Source organism: Candoia aspera, chromosome 13 (genome assembly GCF_035149785.1).
Source record: "Candoia aspera isolate rCanAsp1 chromosome 13, rCanAsp1.hap2, whole genome shotgun sequence".
In the NCBI taxonomy this organism is placed as follows: Eukaryota; Metazoa; Chordata; class Lepidosauria; order Squamata; family Boidae; genus Candoia; species Candoia aspera.
The window spans coordinates 12,130,493-12,144,747 of NC_086165.1; the positions used below are offsets into that span (position 1 = coordinate 12,130,493).

At 39.5% G+C, this 14,255-nt stretch overlaps 1 protein-coding gene across 1 annotated transcript in view; it reads right to left on the bottom strand.

Annotated features, from left to right (window-relative positions):
* Positions 1-14,255, bottom strand: part of ARNT2 (aryl hydrocarbon receptor nuclear translocator 2) — a 102,138-nt gene that overhangs the window by 20,133 nt on the left and 67,750 nt on the right. The window contains exons 11-14 of the mRNA XM_063313965.1: positions 13,798-13,872; positions 8,981-9,132; positions 3,158-3,230; positions 2,217-2,340 (exon numbers count right to left, since the gene is read on the bottom strand). Of these exons, the coding sequence (XP_063170035.1) occupies positions 2,217-2,340; positions 3,158-3,230; positions 8,981-9,132; positions 13,798-13,872 (424 nt within the window). The remainder of the gene's footprint in view (positions 1-2,216; positions 2,341-3,157; positions 3,231-8,980; positions 9,133-13,797; positions 13,873-14,255) is intronic.

Here is a 14,255-nt window from a genome sequence, read left to right on the forward strand (position 1 = left end):
GACTCATAAAGCTCCATCATCCATGATTTTCAGAAAACCTTGAAAGACAATTTCACCAGGCCTTCAACCCTAGCTATAATTTATTGGTGCCCAGCCAGAGTGATTGTAGATTATTGAACTTCATAATTCTGATTCATTTCTATTGCTGCTTATCCTTTTAACCCATTGTAACTTGCTCAGTCTTTTGAACTGGGCAGGATCTAGACATGGTAAAATAAATAAAGAAAATAAATGTGAGATTAAATGCCACGGTCATCTTCATAACCTCTTCTCTGTTTCTCTGACAAATGAGATCAGCTGGGGCCTACTCTGAAAATGATAATGAGGATAACCAGGCCACCTGCACTGAAGTGATGGCCTCAAACACATATGCCCCATCAAAATCTTTGGTAGTCCCCCGTGCTTCAAGGTGAAGGGACAGCAACCCACAGATAATGTATTTCAGGAGCAGACCCTATAACTTTGGACTATTTTATCTTGAGGTTAGGGCAACACCCTTTTGTAATCCTTCTGGAAATTAGTGAAAATTGAGCTGTTCCAGAAGACATTAGGTGATGGAGGGATGGTACCATGTATGAACTGGTTGCTCTTTTTTTACTCTGTCAGTTATTTTCAGTGCTGACAGTTTTATTGTTTTCATGATGTGCAGTGTGTTTTATTGATTGCAACCACCAGGAGTTGATTCAATTACAGTAGTATAGAAGTACAATAAGTAAATGCACATATAAATAACAAAATATCTGTTGCATTTTGTTTAGGGAAATAAAGAAGTCTGCAATGGGGGGAATCGTTCAGTTTGCAGGATCCTAGAAGTTCACCCAGTGATCCAGGCCTATTATTGTCACTGGAGATAACCAGCTTTAGGGAGCAATAACTGTTGAAAAACATTTTCTATGATGGATGGATGGAAGAAAGATGACTGCATCTCTGAAGGAGGCGGCCCAGCTGGGCTGTTGTCTCCAAGTGACCCTTTGTTACAAACAGTGGGATGCTTCTGCCTTGGCTAAGAACTCCTTGGATGATGATTAATTCATAACAAATGTTAAAACTTCGTAATCAGCAGGGAAGGTTAGGAACAATAAACAGAGGGAGAGATCACAGTAAAAATAATCCTAAAATACCTCTGGAAAAGACAACATTTCTGTCCCCTCTCTGGAAAAGGTTAGGTTGATATATTGAATTGCTATTCCTGCCCAGTTATTAGCCACGCTGACAACTGTTGTTAAGAGATGTAAATGTCTAATTGCTTTTTTCTCTTCAATTTAGAGTAGTGGAACCATAAAACGGAAAGGACTGTTTGAATCCAATCTCCTTCCCTATGAAGAAATCCAGATTTTTCCCTCAAATATTTAGCAATGAATTGGGAAACAGGAAGAAGAGAACTCTTACATTCACTGCTAAAAACAGGATAAGTTGAAAACAAAAGAATAGGCAACAGCTGCCAAGACTTAGCTGCTGCAAAGTAGAGATGTCTTTAAAAAAACAACCTGAAGATTGGACTGTTTGCCTGGTGAATTTAACCCTTTTTGTAAGGGCTAAGTATGGCTTTGTTATTTTAGTTTCTCCTAATTGGTTTCATTTTAGTTTCTTCTAATTTTACCAGGGTGCTAACACTCTTCAAGCGCAAACATCAATTGTCTCCCAATTTAAATCCATGGGCAAAAGGTTAGCTTAGCACAGTTCAACTTGGGGATGAATGTCTCCTTTTCCCCATTATGTGTTTTCCACTGAAACAGTGTGGGGTTGACGTTCTCTTTTAAAAAAAAATTATTAAAGCTTTTAAACAAGAAGATTAAAAACTAACACAAACTCATATAAAGTAAGAAAGAAAGAACAAAGAGGGGAAAAGAAGGAAATCCAAGAAAAAGCAGAAAGTGCAAGAAGAGGAAAAAGAAAAATAGAAAAGAAAGAAAAGAAATATAAGAAAGTAGCTTCCGATATTCTTCACAGCAGTTAGTACAATATATTTTAACCTTTCTAATAATACATCATATTACTGTTCTTTCTATAATCTGTCCTGTCTAATCATCAAAAACATAAATCACGAGTCAATTTTTTTCATTTTATGCAAAAAGTCCATAAGAGGCTTCTGGTCACTGATAAATGTTGGGGTTTAGGATCTCTTGGTGAGGTGACAGCATGGGAATGGAGAATCAAAAGTAGCAATAACTTCTATTAATTCTGATGTTGAAACTAAGAGAACACATTTTACTTACAAGTAGTTATGCCAGCAAACATCTCAGCAAATCTTGGATCCCTTTCCTGGGAGAAGATGGTGTCAGGCTTTTCCACTGGTTTCCCCCCCTCATGAACATTAGGTTGTATACTTGGAACTGGCACCTAATTGCAACAGGAGAGAAAAGAAAACTAAAATTCCTCTGATGGTGAAATTTCCACCCATCTTACTAGGAAGCAAGCCCTTATCCCCCAGATTTGCTTCCTGCAATAGGCATACTTCATCTTCGTATTGCTCTATTATTCCTTGGACCATGAGGATGCTGGCTTGGTACTTTGCAACAGTAATGGAACTGTTGCTTAAATGGTATGGATCCAGCCAAGTGGCCTGTGGTTGGGGTGGGTGAGAAACACCAGGTGAACAGTTGCAGAAGACAGCGGCAAAGCACAATATATCAGAAGCATCCCCACATTTACTTATCTAGAGGGGCTTCTAGGTGGAAGGAATCTGTAGAATTTTCAGGGGATACTGTGCAGAAATTCTCTTACTGAATATTTTGGATGGAAATAATGACAGGAGGAGGAAAAGAAAAACACAGGAAGACTGTGGTCAACAGTGTTATTTTAAGTCTTCTTAAATCCCACAAGTGAGGCAGGGTGAGAGCAAGGTAAAACTTCACAGGGAAACTGATCGTACACCTATTCTTTTTTTTCTCATAAAAACAGGAAAAAGCCCTGAAGTTGGATCAGGCAAAGGACTCATCTGGTCCAGCATTCTGGGCCACAGTGCCAACCATGAACAGTAAAAAGTTGACAAACTTCTCCAGATGATGCTGCAGGTGAGTCTATCAGAAGCCACTGAAAGTCCTCTCCTCTGTGAATTAGTTTGATCTTTTTTAAAAGCTATTGCCAAATCTGCTGGTGGCCAGTCACTATGGATTATTTTAAAGAATCCAAGGTCAGTTCAGCAGGGGCCTCTCACCTGAGTTAAGTCATACGAGGAAAGTCCATCTCTCTGGTGTACTTCCAACTCAGCTTGTTGCTGTTGAAGCTGCCTGAAAGGAAGAGAGAAAAGCAGTAGACATAAATTCCTTTGAGACTGTCATGAGGGGAAGAAGATTTGCCTAGTCCTGGGTATGCCAGTGAAAGGCCCAACATGCTACTCAAGTCAGCCTTTTAAAGCCTCATCTGGGCTTAATGAGAATGGGGGAAATGAAGCCTGCAGATGGCAATCCTAATCCAATTAGTAAAACTTCACAAATAAATTAAGCTATGAGGTCACAGCTGTAGCCACTTCACAGATAACTGACATATCCAATAAAGAGAAAGTCAGAAATGAGGTAAAGAAATCTATCCAAACTGCCTCTATAAGTCTTTTATATCCAGGGCAGGTATAAACTTTGTCCAGCATCAACGGCTTTGTGGGAAACACAGCAGGACTTTATCTGGAACCTGTAAAATAGGCTGTACAGTGTGTGTGTGTCGAGGTCAATTAATTTGGTGAGTTTCAATTTCATAACTGATCAGTTAATCAAATGGCTAAGACAACCCAGGAAAGTATTTATTTACCACTCTTATAGCCAAGGAGATCAAATGGCATAGATTGTCTTTCTTCCCCTGTTTCCCACAACAGATCAGTGAAGTAGATCATGCTGAAAAATGAACAAGCACAAGATCAACTACCTGGATGAGTGGCTTCTCCAGTCCTCCAAAACTCTAAGTACTACATTAACCCTCTCCAATTTGACATGATACTTCTATCATCCAGAATCATCACGCCTACCGTGAGACAGGGAAAGACTGGAATTATGATCAAACCAATTGGGAAGAACTGCCTTGTAACATGTCAGCAGATGTTTATTTATATTTCAAATTTAGTCACCACCCATCTCACTCAAAGAGCAACTCTGAGCAGTGTTGCATGTTTTAAAAACAATTTTAGGAAAATGCTAACACACACTTTCCAATTAATTGGATTGTCTTTTAAATATGTTGAGATGGTGCTTAATCTGTTTGTTTAATCAGTGAATCGGTCAGTTAATATACATTCACATAATACAGTTAATGGATCTGACTGAGATCACACAAGCATTTGTTGTGTTGATGTGGGGCTGCCTTTGAAGACTGGGCAGGAAATTCAGAGCTTCTGATATTTCAACAAATGCAGGACATTAATTTGTTATGCCCAAATGCCATTGGTATTCCATCTTCACTGCAGTTCTGACCCCAAGCTTTGGGTATTAGTGCTTAGAACCCTCCAAAAATACAATAATGAACTTTTTTGTGTGTTGTGGGAGGAAACACAAAGGGAAGACACAGAACATCTATTCCGTTTCAAGGCTAATAGACACTGGAAAGGCTGTGTATGTAGGAAGAGGAAGACCGTATTTTACATTAGACTCTCTTTTTCAACAAAACAAAGAAATGTTAAATTTCAGTGTTTTACTTCTCATCTTGGATGGCTCTGCCCAAAAACAAACTTTGAAGAGAAGAACGTGAACATTGGAACCTACTATTTAGTTGTCTTTCCACACAGAAACCAGATTTGGAAAGCTGATGGCTTCAAGCCAGGTGTCAGTATCAAATAAACACAATTCCTATGATAATCACCAGTATCCCCATAGTTCTATACCTTTTTTTAAAAAAAAGAACTATATAGCTCCATATAATGTATATCAAAATTCTTTTTTTCACACCTTCATACTTTTGGAGAGATTTTTAACCCTGCTTTCTATTTATACAATCTGATGACTTTCAGATGTTTTGACCCATAATTTACACAGTCTTCAGGGTTTGCCCATGCTGGCTGAGGCCAATGCAAATGGAGGATACAAGACTGGCAAGGCAAGGCAGGTACAATCTATTTGAGAAATTGTTATCTTTCTTCACTCTCAGTCTCTGACCAACAGTTTTTTTTATTGGAAAACATAATTCATTAATTAAATACTTAACTGTCACTAGACTTACTATGTACTGAAGTAAAATACTGCAAAGAATAAGGCTTTACAACTCAATCAATTCCTAATAATCTAATTAACATTTAAGTGGGTTCTACTGTAAAATCAGGAGCAATTATAGATGGCAATTAGCTTGTGCCTTCCTTCAGATCTTATCCTATGGCATTGGGCATTACATCTGTTGATGACATTCCTTCATTGGGGGGGGGCTACTTTAATTTTCCCACAATACCTTTGATAATAGCTTTGGTCCTGGGCATTGGGGAGAATGAAAAATGTGGGTTGTCTGGCAGGGAGCGTGATTGCCTTACAGCAGGCTCTCCAACACCCTGGGCATTTAAGCATTTTTCTCCAAGTGATATATTTTTACTTCACAGCAATTCCATCAATGGCACTTAGCTTCCTTTCAGATCTGTCAGAGGCCCTGATCCATTCATCTCAGATTCAGATTGTTTCTAAACCTCTAGAAACAGTCTGTAAAACTGCAATCAACAGACTACAGCTCTAACTCCTTTTATTATTCAGGATGTGCCAGATGTACTGCAATGCCCAGCAACTTTTTAAAATAAGGAAAGATGGCTCTCTCTCACCATTTATTGCTCCCTTAGAAAAGAACAGCAGTAACGTGTTAGCCAACAGCAGCCTACCCCCATATTAGGGCAGGAAACCTAGCCTGTTTTGTTAAGCCAACTGAGGATAAATATGACAGAATCCAAGGAAGGTTGGACCATTCCATTTCTTTCCGAGTGCAATGCTATAGATGCAACCTTGAAAGGGAAAATCCTTGCTCACTGTCAACATAAAGAATTTAAAGTTGGCCTTTTGAAGACCTCTGGACGAACAGAAGTTTTGTTTATGAGCAATAGATCCTCCTGCCTCTACCATCTGATCATGCAGAACAGACATTTATTTATTATCCAAGTTTGGATTCCTCTTTTGACCCAAGTCAGAAATTAAAGATCATAGAAACAAAACATTAGAATAGCATTCTGGAAAGTACCCATGTTGTCCTAACTGCAGGTCCTCAAACTCAACTTAGTGAAATAAAGTGAAATGAACGACCAAGAGAAGAAATGGAGAAAAGAAAACCACAAAGCTTAGCCATCTAACTCCAAAGTGATGAAATATATTATTTGGATTAGCCATTTCCATTTCTGTTGGAAGAAATTTTTATTGTAAAGGGGCAACCACAAAGAAAATCCTGTTCCTTGGGGGTCACCAGCTTGCCATCAGGTGAAATTGAGATTTAAAACAAGGTCCTGTTTGTATGTTAAAGCCACAAAGGAGCCTAGATTTTCTGAAGGTTCCCCAGAGAATGAAACATAGAGCTCAAAATCTTTCCCAGGTGCATCAAAAATGTGTTTAGTCCAAAGAAATATTGTCTCCATATCCCACACCTCCTAATCATGCACACCATCACCTTTCATGCATCAGATGTTGTAACCTTATGCCACAAACATTTTCAGCCTTTAAGAGGTTGAAAGACTTGCTTTTGAATTTTGCTAGGAATAAACTTGGGTAATTCCTCTTTATGTTCTCTTGAAAATTACAGCATTCTGAAAACAGCTACTAAATTTTCCCATACCAGGAGTAGGCAACTTTCTGGACCAAAGTTTGGCCAACTACTTCTAGAATTTTGGGAAGTTTTCAAAATAGCTCCATAGTGGCCCTGTCCCAAAAAGCTAGTCCCAAAAACTCATACCGCAGAAACAAAACTAGGTAGGTGCCGTTAGAATCTTAGTTTAATTCTGTCTTTTTTCTGGGCAAGTGAGCAAGTTTTCTAACAAGTAATTGAACAGTAGCCAACTGCCATTTTTATTATTCTAACTGATGTTATGACTTGGCAACTCCCAGGTATTCCTGGCCATAAGGGAGTCAAGTCTCCTTCAAATCAGGTTTGCCCCTGGAAACTGCATCCATGGATTTTTCTTGGCAAAAGTACAGAAGGAGTTTGTTCTGCTATATTCTGGAATGTATTCTCAGTTTTGTCTCCAGCTGTGCACTTTCCTGGAGATCTCTCATCTATGTACTAACCAGGCTTGACAATGCTTAATTTCCAAGCCCAGACATGGTTGGTGTAGAGAGTAAGGAAGATGACCTTGATGGAGATGGGCAAGACCCATTACCTAGGGAAAAAAGTGCTGAAACATTTTTTAGGTCCAGAGCAACAAGATAACATTCGGAAACGATGCAGGAAGATGCTTCTCTAATTCACTAGAATATAAGAAGGGGAGGAGTTCCAGCACAATCAGACTTGTGAGATTCTGTTGTTATAGCCAATCTCAATAAAAGTAGTTTTAGCCTTCCTGTGAAGTTGGTTTCCTGATCTGGTCTACCTAGTAAGACTGACAGTTGGGCAGGCCCTGTCATCTCCTGAGACATGGCCAATAAAGATGATAGTAAAAGCTGCCATACTAAGTTCTTATTTATTAAATATTTTTAGTTAAACAAATTTTAGAAAATAGAAAATTTAGTGGGGCAGGAAGCCCAGCAGAGAGGTTTGAAGTCACACTGGGTCTTGGCTTAGCTTTAGAGCCAGACACTGCACATATTACCTATTTTTTTCTTTAGAAGCACATGTATAGTTTTTTGTCCCTATTAGTATGGATATAATGAGACCCAGTCACTCTCTCTCAGCCCTAGGAAGAAGGCAATGGCAAACTACTTCTGAAATCCTGCCAAGAAAACTGCAGGGACTGGTCCAGGCAGTTGCCGAGGATCTGAAACGATGGCCAATCAGTGTGTGTGTGTGTATTAGGACAAGGAATAAATAAGACATGTCTAAGAACATACCCAACATAGGAATAACACACTACAAAAACAGGTTACTCCTTGTACTCTGGATGAATTCCCACATTCTGGTAAGACATAGTTTGTTTTAAACAATGTTCATTGATCAACCTCAGCCTGGTTTACCCAGGCACAAACCCATTGCTAATGAACTATAAAGGTCAACTTATTTAGTTTATTTATTTATTTTTCAAATTTTGCTACCAACCATCTCCCCCAAAAGGGGGACTCTGGGCGGTTTATTCTTTATTTATTAGGAAGACTTGTATCAGGGATTTCCTTTCTGCCATATATATACAATAACATCCTCTCTTCCATTTTTACCCTGTAACAACAACCCTGAAGATTGGGCTGAGAAAGAGGAACGGCCCAAACTCGGCCAGGGAGGTCCTGTGGCTGAGGGGGGACTTGAACCTGCACCTCCCTGGTTCTTGACCAACTCCTTAACCATGTCAACACACTGGCTTTCTTCACACATCACGGGAAGCCAAAAGTAAACAAATCATCTTATATGTGGATGCAGTTATTTATTGGTTGGGTTCATATATGATGCTAAGCCATAATGTGGCTAAGCCATGTGGTTTTTATGAGGTGCCACGTGGGAACCTGGCCACTCTGATCAGATCACTGTAGCTGATTTAACACAAATAAACTAAACCACTTCTAAGTGCAGAGTTACAAGGGAATCTAGCCAACCACAAGCCAGGGTTTATTGTTATGTTATGTTTGAAATGGCTTGTTCTAAGCTCAGGAGCATCCATAGAGTGGGTGAAAAATGTCAAGATGGCAGCTGCACCCATGTGATCACACAACGCTCATTAAAATGGGTGAGGCTTCCTTTGGTTGCATGGTTGGGTCTGCTGTCTGGATTGTTTTTACTACCCCCTTCCCCACCCCCAGCAGACATGCCTGACTAAGCCTACAGAAATTCTTAGGATCAATTGTGTAATTTTGTGCTCAAAACACACACACAGAGGATAAACTGGAAACAAGGCTCTCATTCTAAAGGAAACTGTTTTGGAGAAGGGAAGACATTTCTTAGGTTTTAAAGAACATACTTGACATTAGTGTTGGTGCAGATGATATACTCAATCTCATCCGAATAAGGATTCTGAAATGTAAAGCTGCTAGTCCGGATTAACATCCATTCCCGGTTCTTGGTACGGAAGCGATACATCACAGACAGCACCTGGCCCTTCAGCTTCACAACCTGCAGAATCATTGTAAAGATCAAGGAAAAAGAGATCATGTTCCAGTCCAAAGGGGAGGTTTACAGGGTAGCAAGAGAAACCGCCTTGAACTGGTTGGACATTTTCAAATTCTGACCTTACCAAGAAACATTTAGGGGAAGATGATCAAGGAAGGAATTTGGAGTGTTTAACCTGTCCAGTCTCTTGTTTTAGAGCTTTCACTTCTAGGCAAGACTAAAGTCATTTGCCAGGGTGGGGGAAGAAAATAAATAAATCTGAATGAAATACATTTGGAGGGCAAAAACAGCAGAAGTCTTCAATAACAAAAGTTGGCGCGGAGACCTGTATTAGGAAATTCTTTAGCTGGGCATTAACAGACAAGTTCCGCTCCGTCTTCAATCCAGTTTTTGATTAGGGCAGGCGAACTCTGTTATTGGAAGGATATGGGTCATCTGATAGAAATGAGGTCTTAAATTAAAACATTCACACTTTGCCTGTCCGCCCCCCCCCCCTCCAATTTAACAAGATACTGTTCATCCAGATTTCTGATGAGCGGAAGCACAGTGTTATCTTAAACCACAAACATAACTAATAAATGTCTAAATAACAAAGATCTAGTGCACCTGAGCATCATTTCCATGGGTGGATGGATGGATGGATGGAGGTGGGAGAAATTTATGTATTTTCAGCTTCTGAATCAATGCACCAAATGCAGAAAAAGACTCGTGAGCCTTCTGCAAATCAGCCCAAGGATGGCAAGTTGAAAGGAAGATTGAAAAGGATGATGTGCGTTCATTATTGCCACTGATGCATTTGCTCAAAACTAGCCTAGCATTTGGTGATGAAATGAGCTGTTCAGCTCTGGTAATGAACAAACAGTACCGAATTAAAGCTGGGTAACCATTATGGATAACATAACTGTGGGGAAGCGGAATGGACAAGGTCAAGAAATAGCCTTCTACCCTGACAAAGAGCATGCCAGCCTGCCAGGAGCAAAACTTATAATTAATCCTACTATGACGCTTTAGCTAGGATTCAAAATACCAGGAGATAATAATTCAAGAAATGTCATAGTAGTAGTATTTCTTTGGTCTATGATCAGCAAATGTGTATCTCCTCTTTTGCCAGCAAATATCCAAAATATGCTGTGTCACTTTTTTGTGTGTGCAAAGTATAACTAGAAGCCAGAAGAAACTAAAAGAGCTTTTGCACACCCCACATAGCTAACCCATTCAAATTAACATTCAGTGTAAGTTGTTTTTATCATATCCCTGTTCCAATCCTTTATTCCTCGCCTACCTACATTTCTGTTTGCAATCCGTCATTCCTACTTGGCAATAGATGCTGTGCGGTCTGAAAACTTGCAGTACTTCTATCAGCACAAGCTGTTGTGGTTAAATATGTCATTACTTTTACTGCTTTTCAGCTGGAAAACAAGGAAGTACTGAGTTTCAGGCTAAGACCAAAGCAATCTAACCTGTGGCTAAATATAGCAAGGAAAACAGCTGGAATGTGTGCTTGGTAACCTGCCAAAGCTATTTGTCAGAGGACATGCTGGATAAATCAAAATCAATTTGCCTTACAATGACACAAATTCCAATGTTTCTGAAAATATGGAGCTCAGCATAGAACTGCTTCCACTGCAGAATCTTTAGGCTTGATTTGAATTATTTGCATCCAGAGCCAAAATGTTGAAGACCTGTACATTTATTACTACCAGTGGTAAGAAAGTTTAAAAATAATCAGATATCTCTAGATCAATCAACTGATATTTTGCAAATACATTAATCAACAGATTGAGAGGGTCAAAATTGGCAGAATAGCATTTACTATTCTAACTCATTGGAGTTAGCCAATGATGCAGGCATTTAAACTGCTCTGGAGGTTCTTTTTGTTAAACATGAGATGAAAGATGGCACCCTGGGATGGTGATGAAATAATGAAATTCTTTCTCTCGCACTACCTGCCTGTCTCCTTCCCTGATGGCCTTTATGATATTCTGACTCCTATTACAATTGTTCACTATGATTTGGCTTGTAAACACGTTTCTGCTGTTAGATTTTGTTTCCTTTAGATGCCACTCTAAGGTTTTTAAATTATACTAACATGCTTCCTTGCCAACTTTTAAGCTGCATGGAAAGTGATTGAGAAGGGACATGTCATGCTTTAAACAGAATTCCCTTAATGGTTTTTTTATGGTAAACTCTCCTCTGCATCCTTCATGTAAATGAACTTGGATCCTTTGTAAACTGCAAACAATGTGTTTCATGGCTATTGGAATGGCACAGGGATAGGTAGTCAGGTAGTCAGACAGGCTACAGTCTTTTACAGTAAAATTATGGAACCTGAAAAGCTTAAGATAAAGTCTCCTTTGAGGCTAATGACTTCATGGACATATCCATATAGTTTTTCTTAACAACAGTGCAAAAGTGGTTGGCCATTGCCTTCTTTGGGATGTTTTCTTTCAATTCTCAAACTAGTGTCCAACCCTGGGATTTGAGGACAGTCTCCCATTCAAGTACTAACCAGTTCTGACCCTGCTTAGCTTTTATGAGATCAGCCAAAATGGGCTAAGTGTTGCTTATGACATTGTAAGGATGATCCAGTCTAAGCTACTGTTATTGATGGAAATCTGCCACTAAAACATCCTCAATAAATGACCATTCAACTCTGCTCAAGGCACTCATGTACCATCTGCCCTTTATAGTTTTTAGCCATCTGCACACAGCTATAGTTTTGTCTTTAGTGATGCTGACACATCAGCAGTTCTTTTCCTTTGTGTAACCTCAGTTTATTGACTGCTCCATCTGCCCTCTCTTCCAATGAGTTTGTCATCCTTTTGAGGCCAGAAAGGATGTCGAGGGATGCCTTGAATGTCAATTTGACATCATCATCACTGCATAGTTGTGGTGTCCTTTTGGGAGAGATGGGAGGTAATAGAAATTTGAAAAATAAATAAATACTTCCTTATATATAGGCTGACCATATTTCCTTGAGACAAAAATGGGACATTGGGATGGCAAAACAGGGCAGGGCTGGGTGACGGGCTGGATCAGCAGGCAGGAACTTCTCCGGTTTTCTCAGGCTGGGAATCTTCAGATTCCTCAGTTTGCGAGAGGCAAGGCTGGGCTGGAGAGTCTAGTGAACGGTTGTCCCTGACAAGCCGTTCCTCCTCTGGCCATGCTTTTACGTTCTTTTCTTCCCACCATTTCAAGGCAGGAGCCAATCGGCTCGCCCTTTGATCACCGCCTATCAACCGATCCTGTTTTTTTCTTTTTAGGTTTCCCGCCGGGTTGAGCTCTGCGGCTTTTTTCCCGCCGTTTCTGCTGAGCTCCCCCTCCTTCCACTCAAAGTCAGACTGCCTTCTGACAGGTTCAAGGGAACTTTCACATTTTTAAGTAAGGATTTTAAGAAAAAGGGACAAAACGGACATTTATATTAAAACGATGGGACGGTCTGGAAATGTTAAAAAAACGGGACTGTCGTGTTCAAAACGGGATGTATGGTCAGCCTACTTATATACCCAACAACTAATGGAGAAGAGCAAGAGGTAGCCAACACACAGAATACAATGAGAGGTTGATCCCATGGAGATAATACACACCATACAGTATTAGGCTAAAATGTGGTTTGCTAGTTTGTGATTCAGTTTGTGGGGTGAGCCCAACCAACTGGGTTGATTCAATCAACCATGGTTTGGTTAACTATTGCTTGGTGTACTACATGAATACAGCTACAGGTAGTCTTTGCTTAATGATGGCAATTGGGACCAGCAACTCGGAATCCTGTGTGGTCGCAGCATCCCGTGGTCACATGATTGCCATTTGCAACCTCCTGCTGGCTTCCCCATTGACTCTGCTTGTTGGAAACTGTCAGTGAAGGTCACAATTAGCTATCATATGACCATGGGATGCTGCAACCGTTGTAATTGCAAGCTGGTTGCCAAGCACCCAAATTGCAAACATGTGACTGCAGGGACGCTGCGACAGCCACAACTACAAGGAAGGATCGTTAAGTCCCCTCGTTCAGTGTTGTCATAAGTTCAAATGGTTGTTGAACAAGTGGTCACTGAATGAGGACTACCTGTACTGAATTTCATTAGATATTGTGTTGGGAGAATGAGACTCTGGCTACAGATGATGCTAAGTGACCAAATGGCTGTGATCTCTTGATGATAAAACGTTTTTGTTTGTTGAATGACCCCTAGCTTATCTAGAATGCTAAGCATTAAGGGTAGTATGTAGATTTTACACATTATGTGAAGTCAAAAAGAAACAAACCACATTACGATTTACCATGGTGTAGAATACTGAGCATGTTTTACAACTAGGAAAGACCTGAACTTGAAATTCCAACATGCAAAATGAATAGAATACTATGTTGATACTTAGCATTCCAATTATGATCTGTAACAGAAGTTCTATATGTAACATATAGCTTAGGGGAGTACTGCACAGCATAATTTTGTGCTTACATATAGCTCTACAATTCAACATGAACACACAGAGCATATATTTAGTGTTATTTACATTATAAATAAGTATATTATATTACATATTTGCCCACTGTTGTTATGTCTATACCTTTACCCTTATCTTATACCTGGTTAGCATAACTGAACAGTCATAGTGTTCACATTTGGGATGGATAATACAAAGAGACCGTATGAATAAGGAGAATGTTACCTGCTGAAAACTTTCTCTTAAATGGCTTTGATCTTCTGGATGACAGAATTCTAAAATATCTTTCCCCAAAAGATCCTGGTAAGCCAACCATAGAAGGAGAGAAACCACAATAGTTAAAAAGGTTACAAATTGCCAGAGAAATTAGTCTTAATCACTAAATGTTTAAAAATAATTTTTGGAGCTACTTAATAAAAGTTAAGCGAGGCTGCCTAATTATCACTGTTTGCAGATCTGTCAGATGGATACAGCTTCTTAGGAAATGACTTACAAAACAATAGCAGAGATAAGGATGTTTACTTTCAGATGCTCCTAGTCTCAAAGTACCTACCACGTACCATAATAATACAACTGAATCAACCATAGTTTTTCACTTTAAATTTGAAATCTGTGGTTTAAGACTTTAAGTATGGAGAAGAGTGGATTAAGACTGTGTAACATGAGATGTATATTTATTGAAA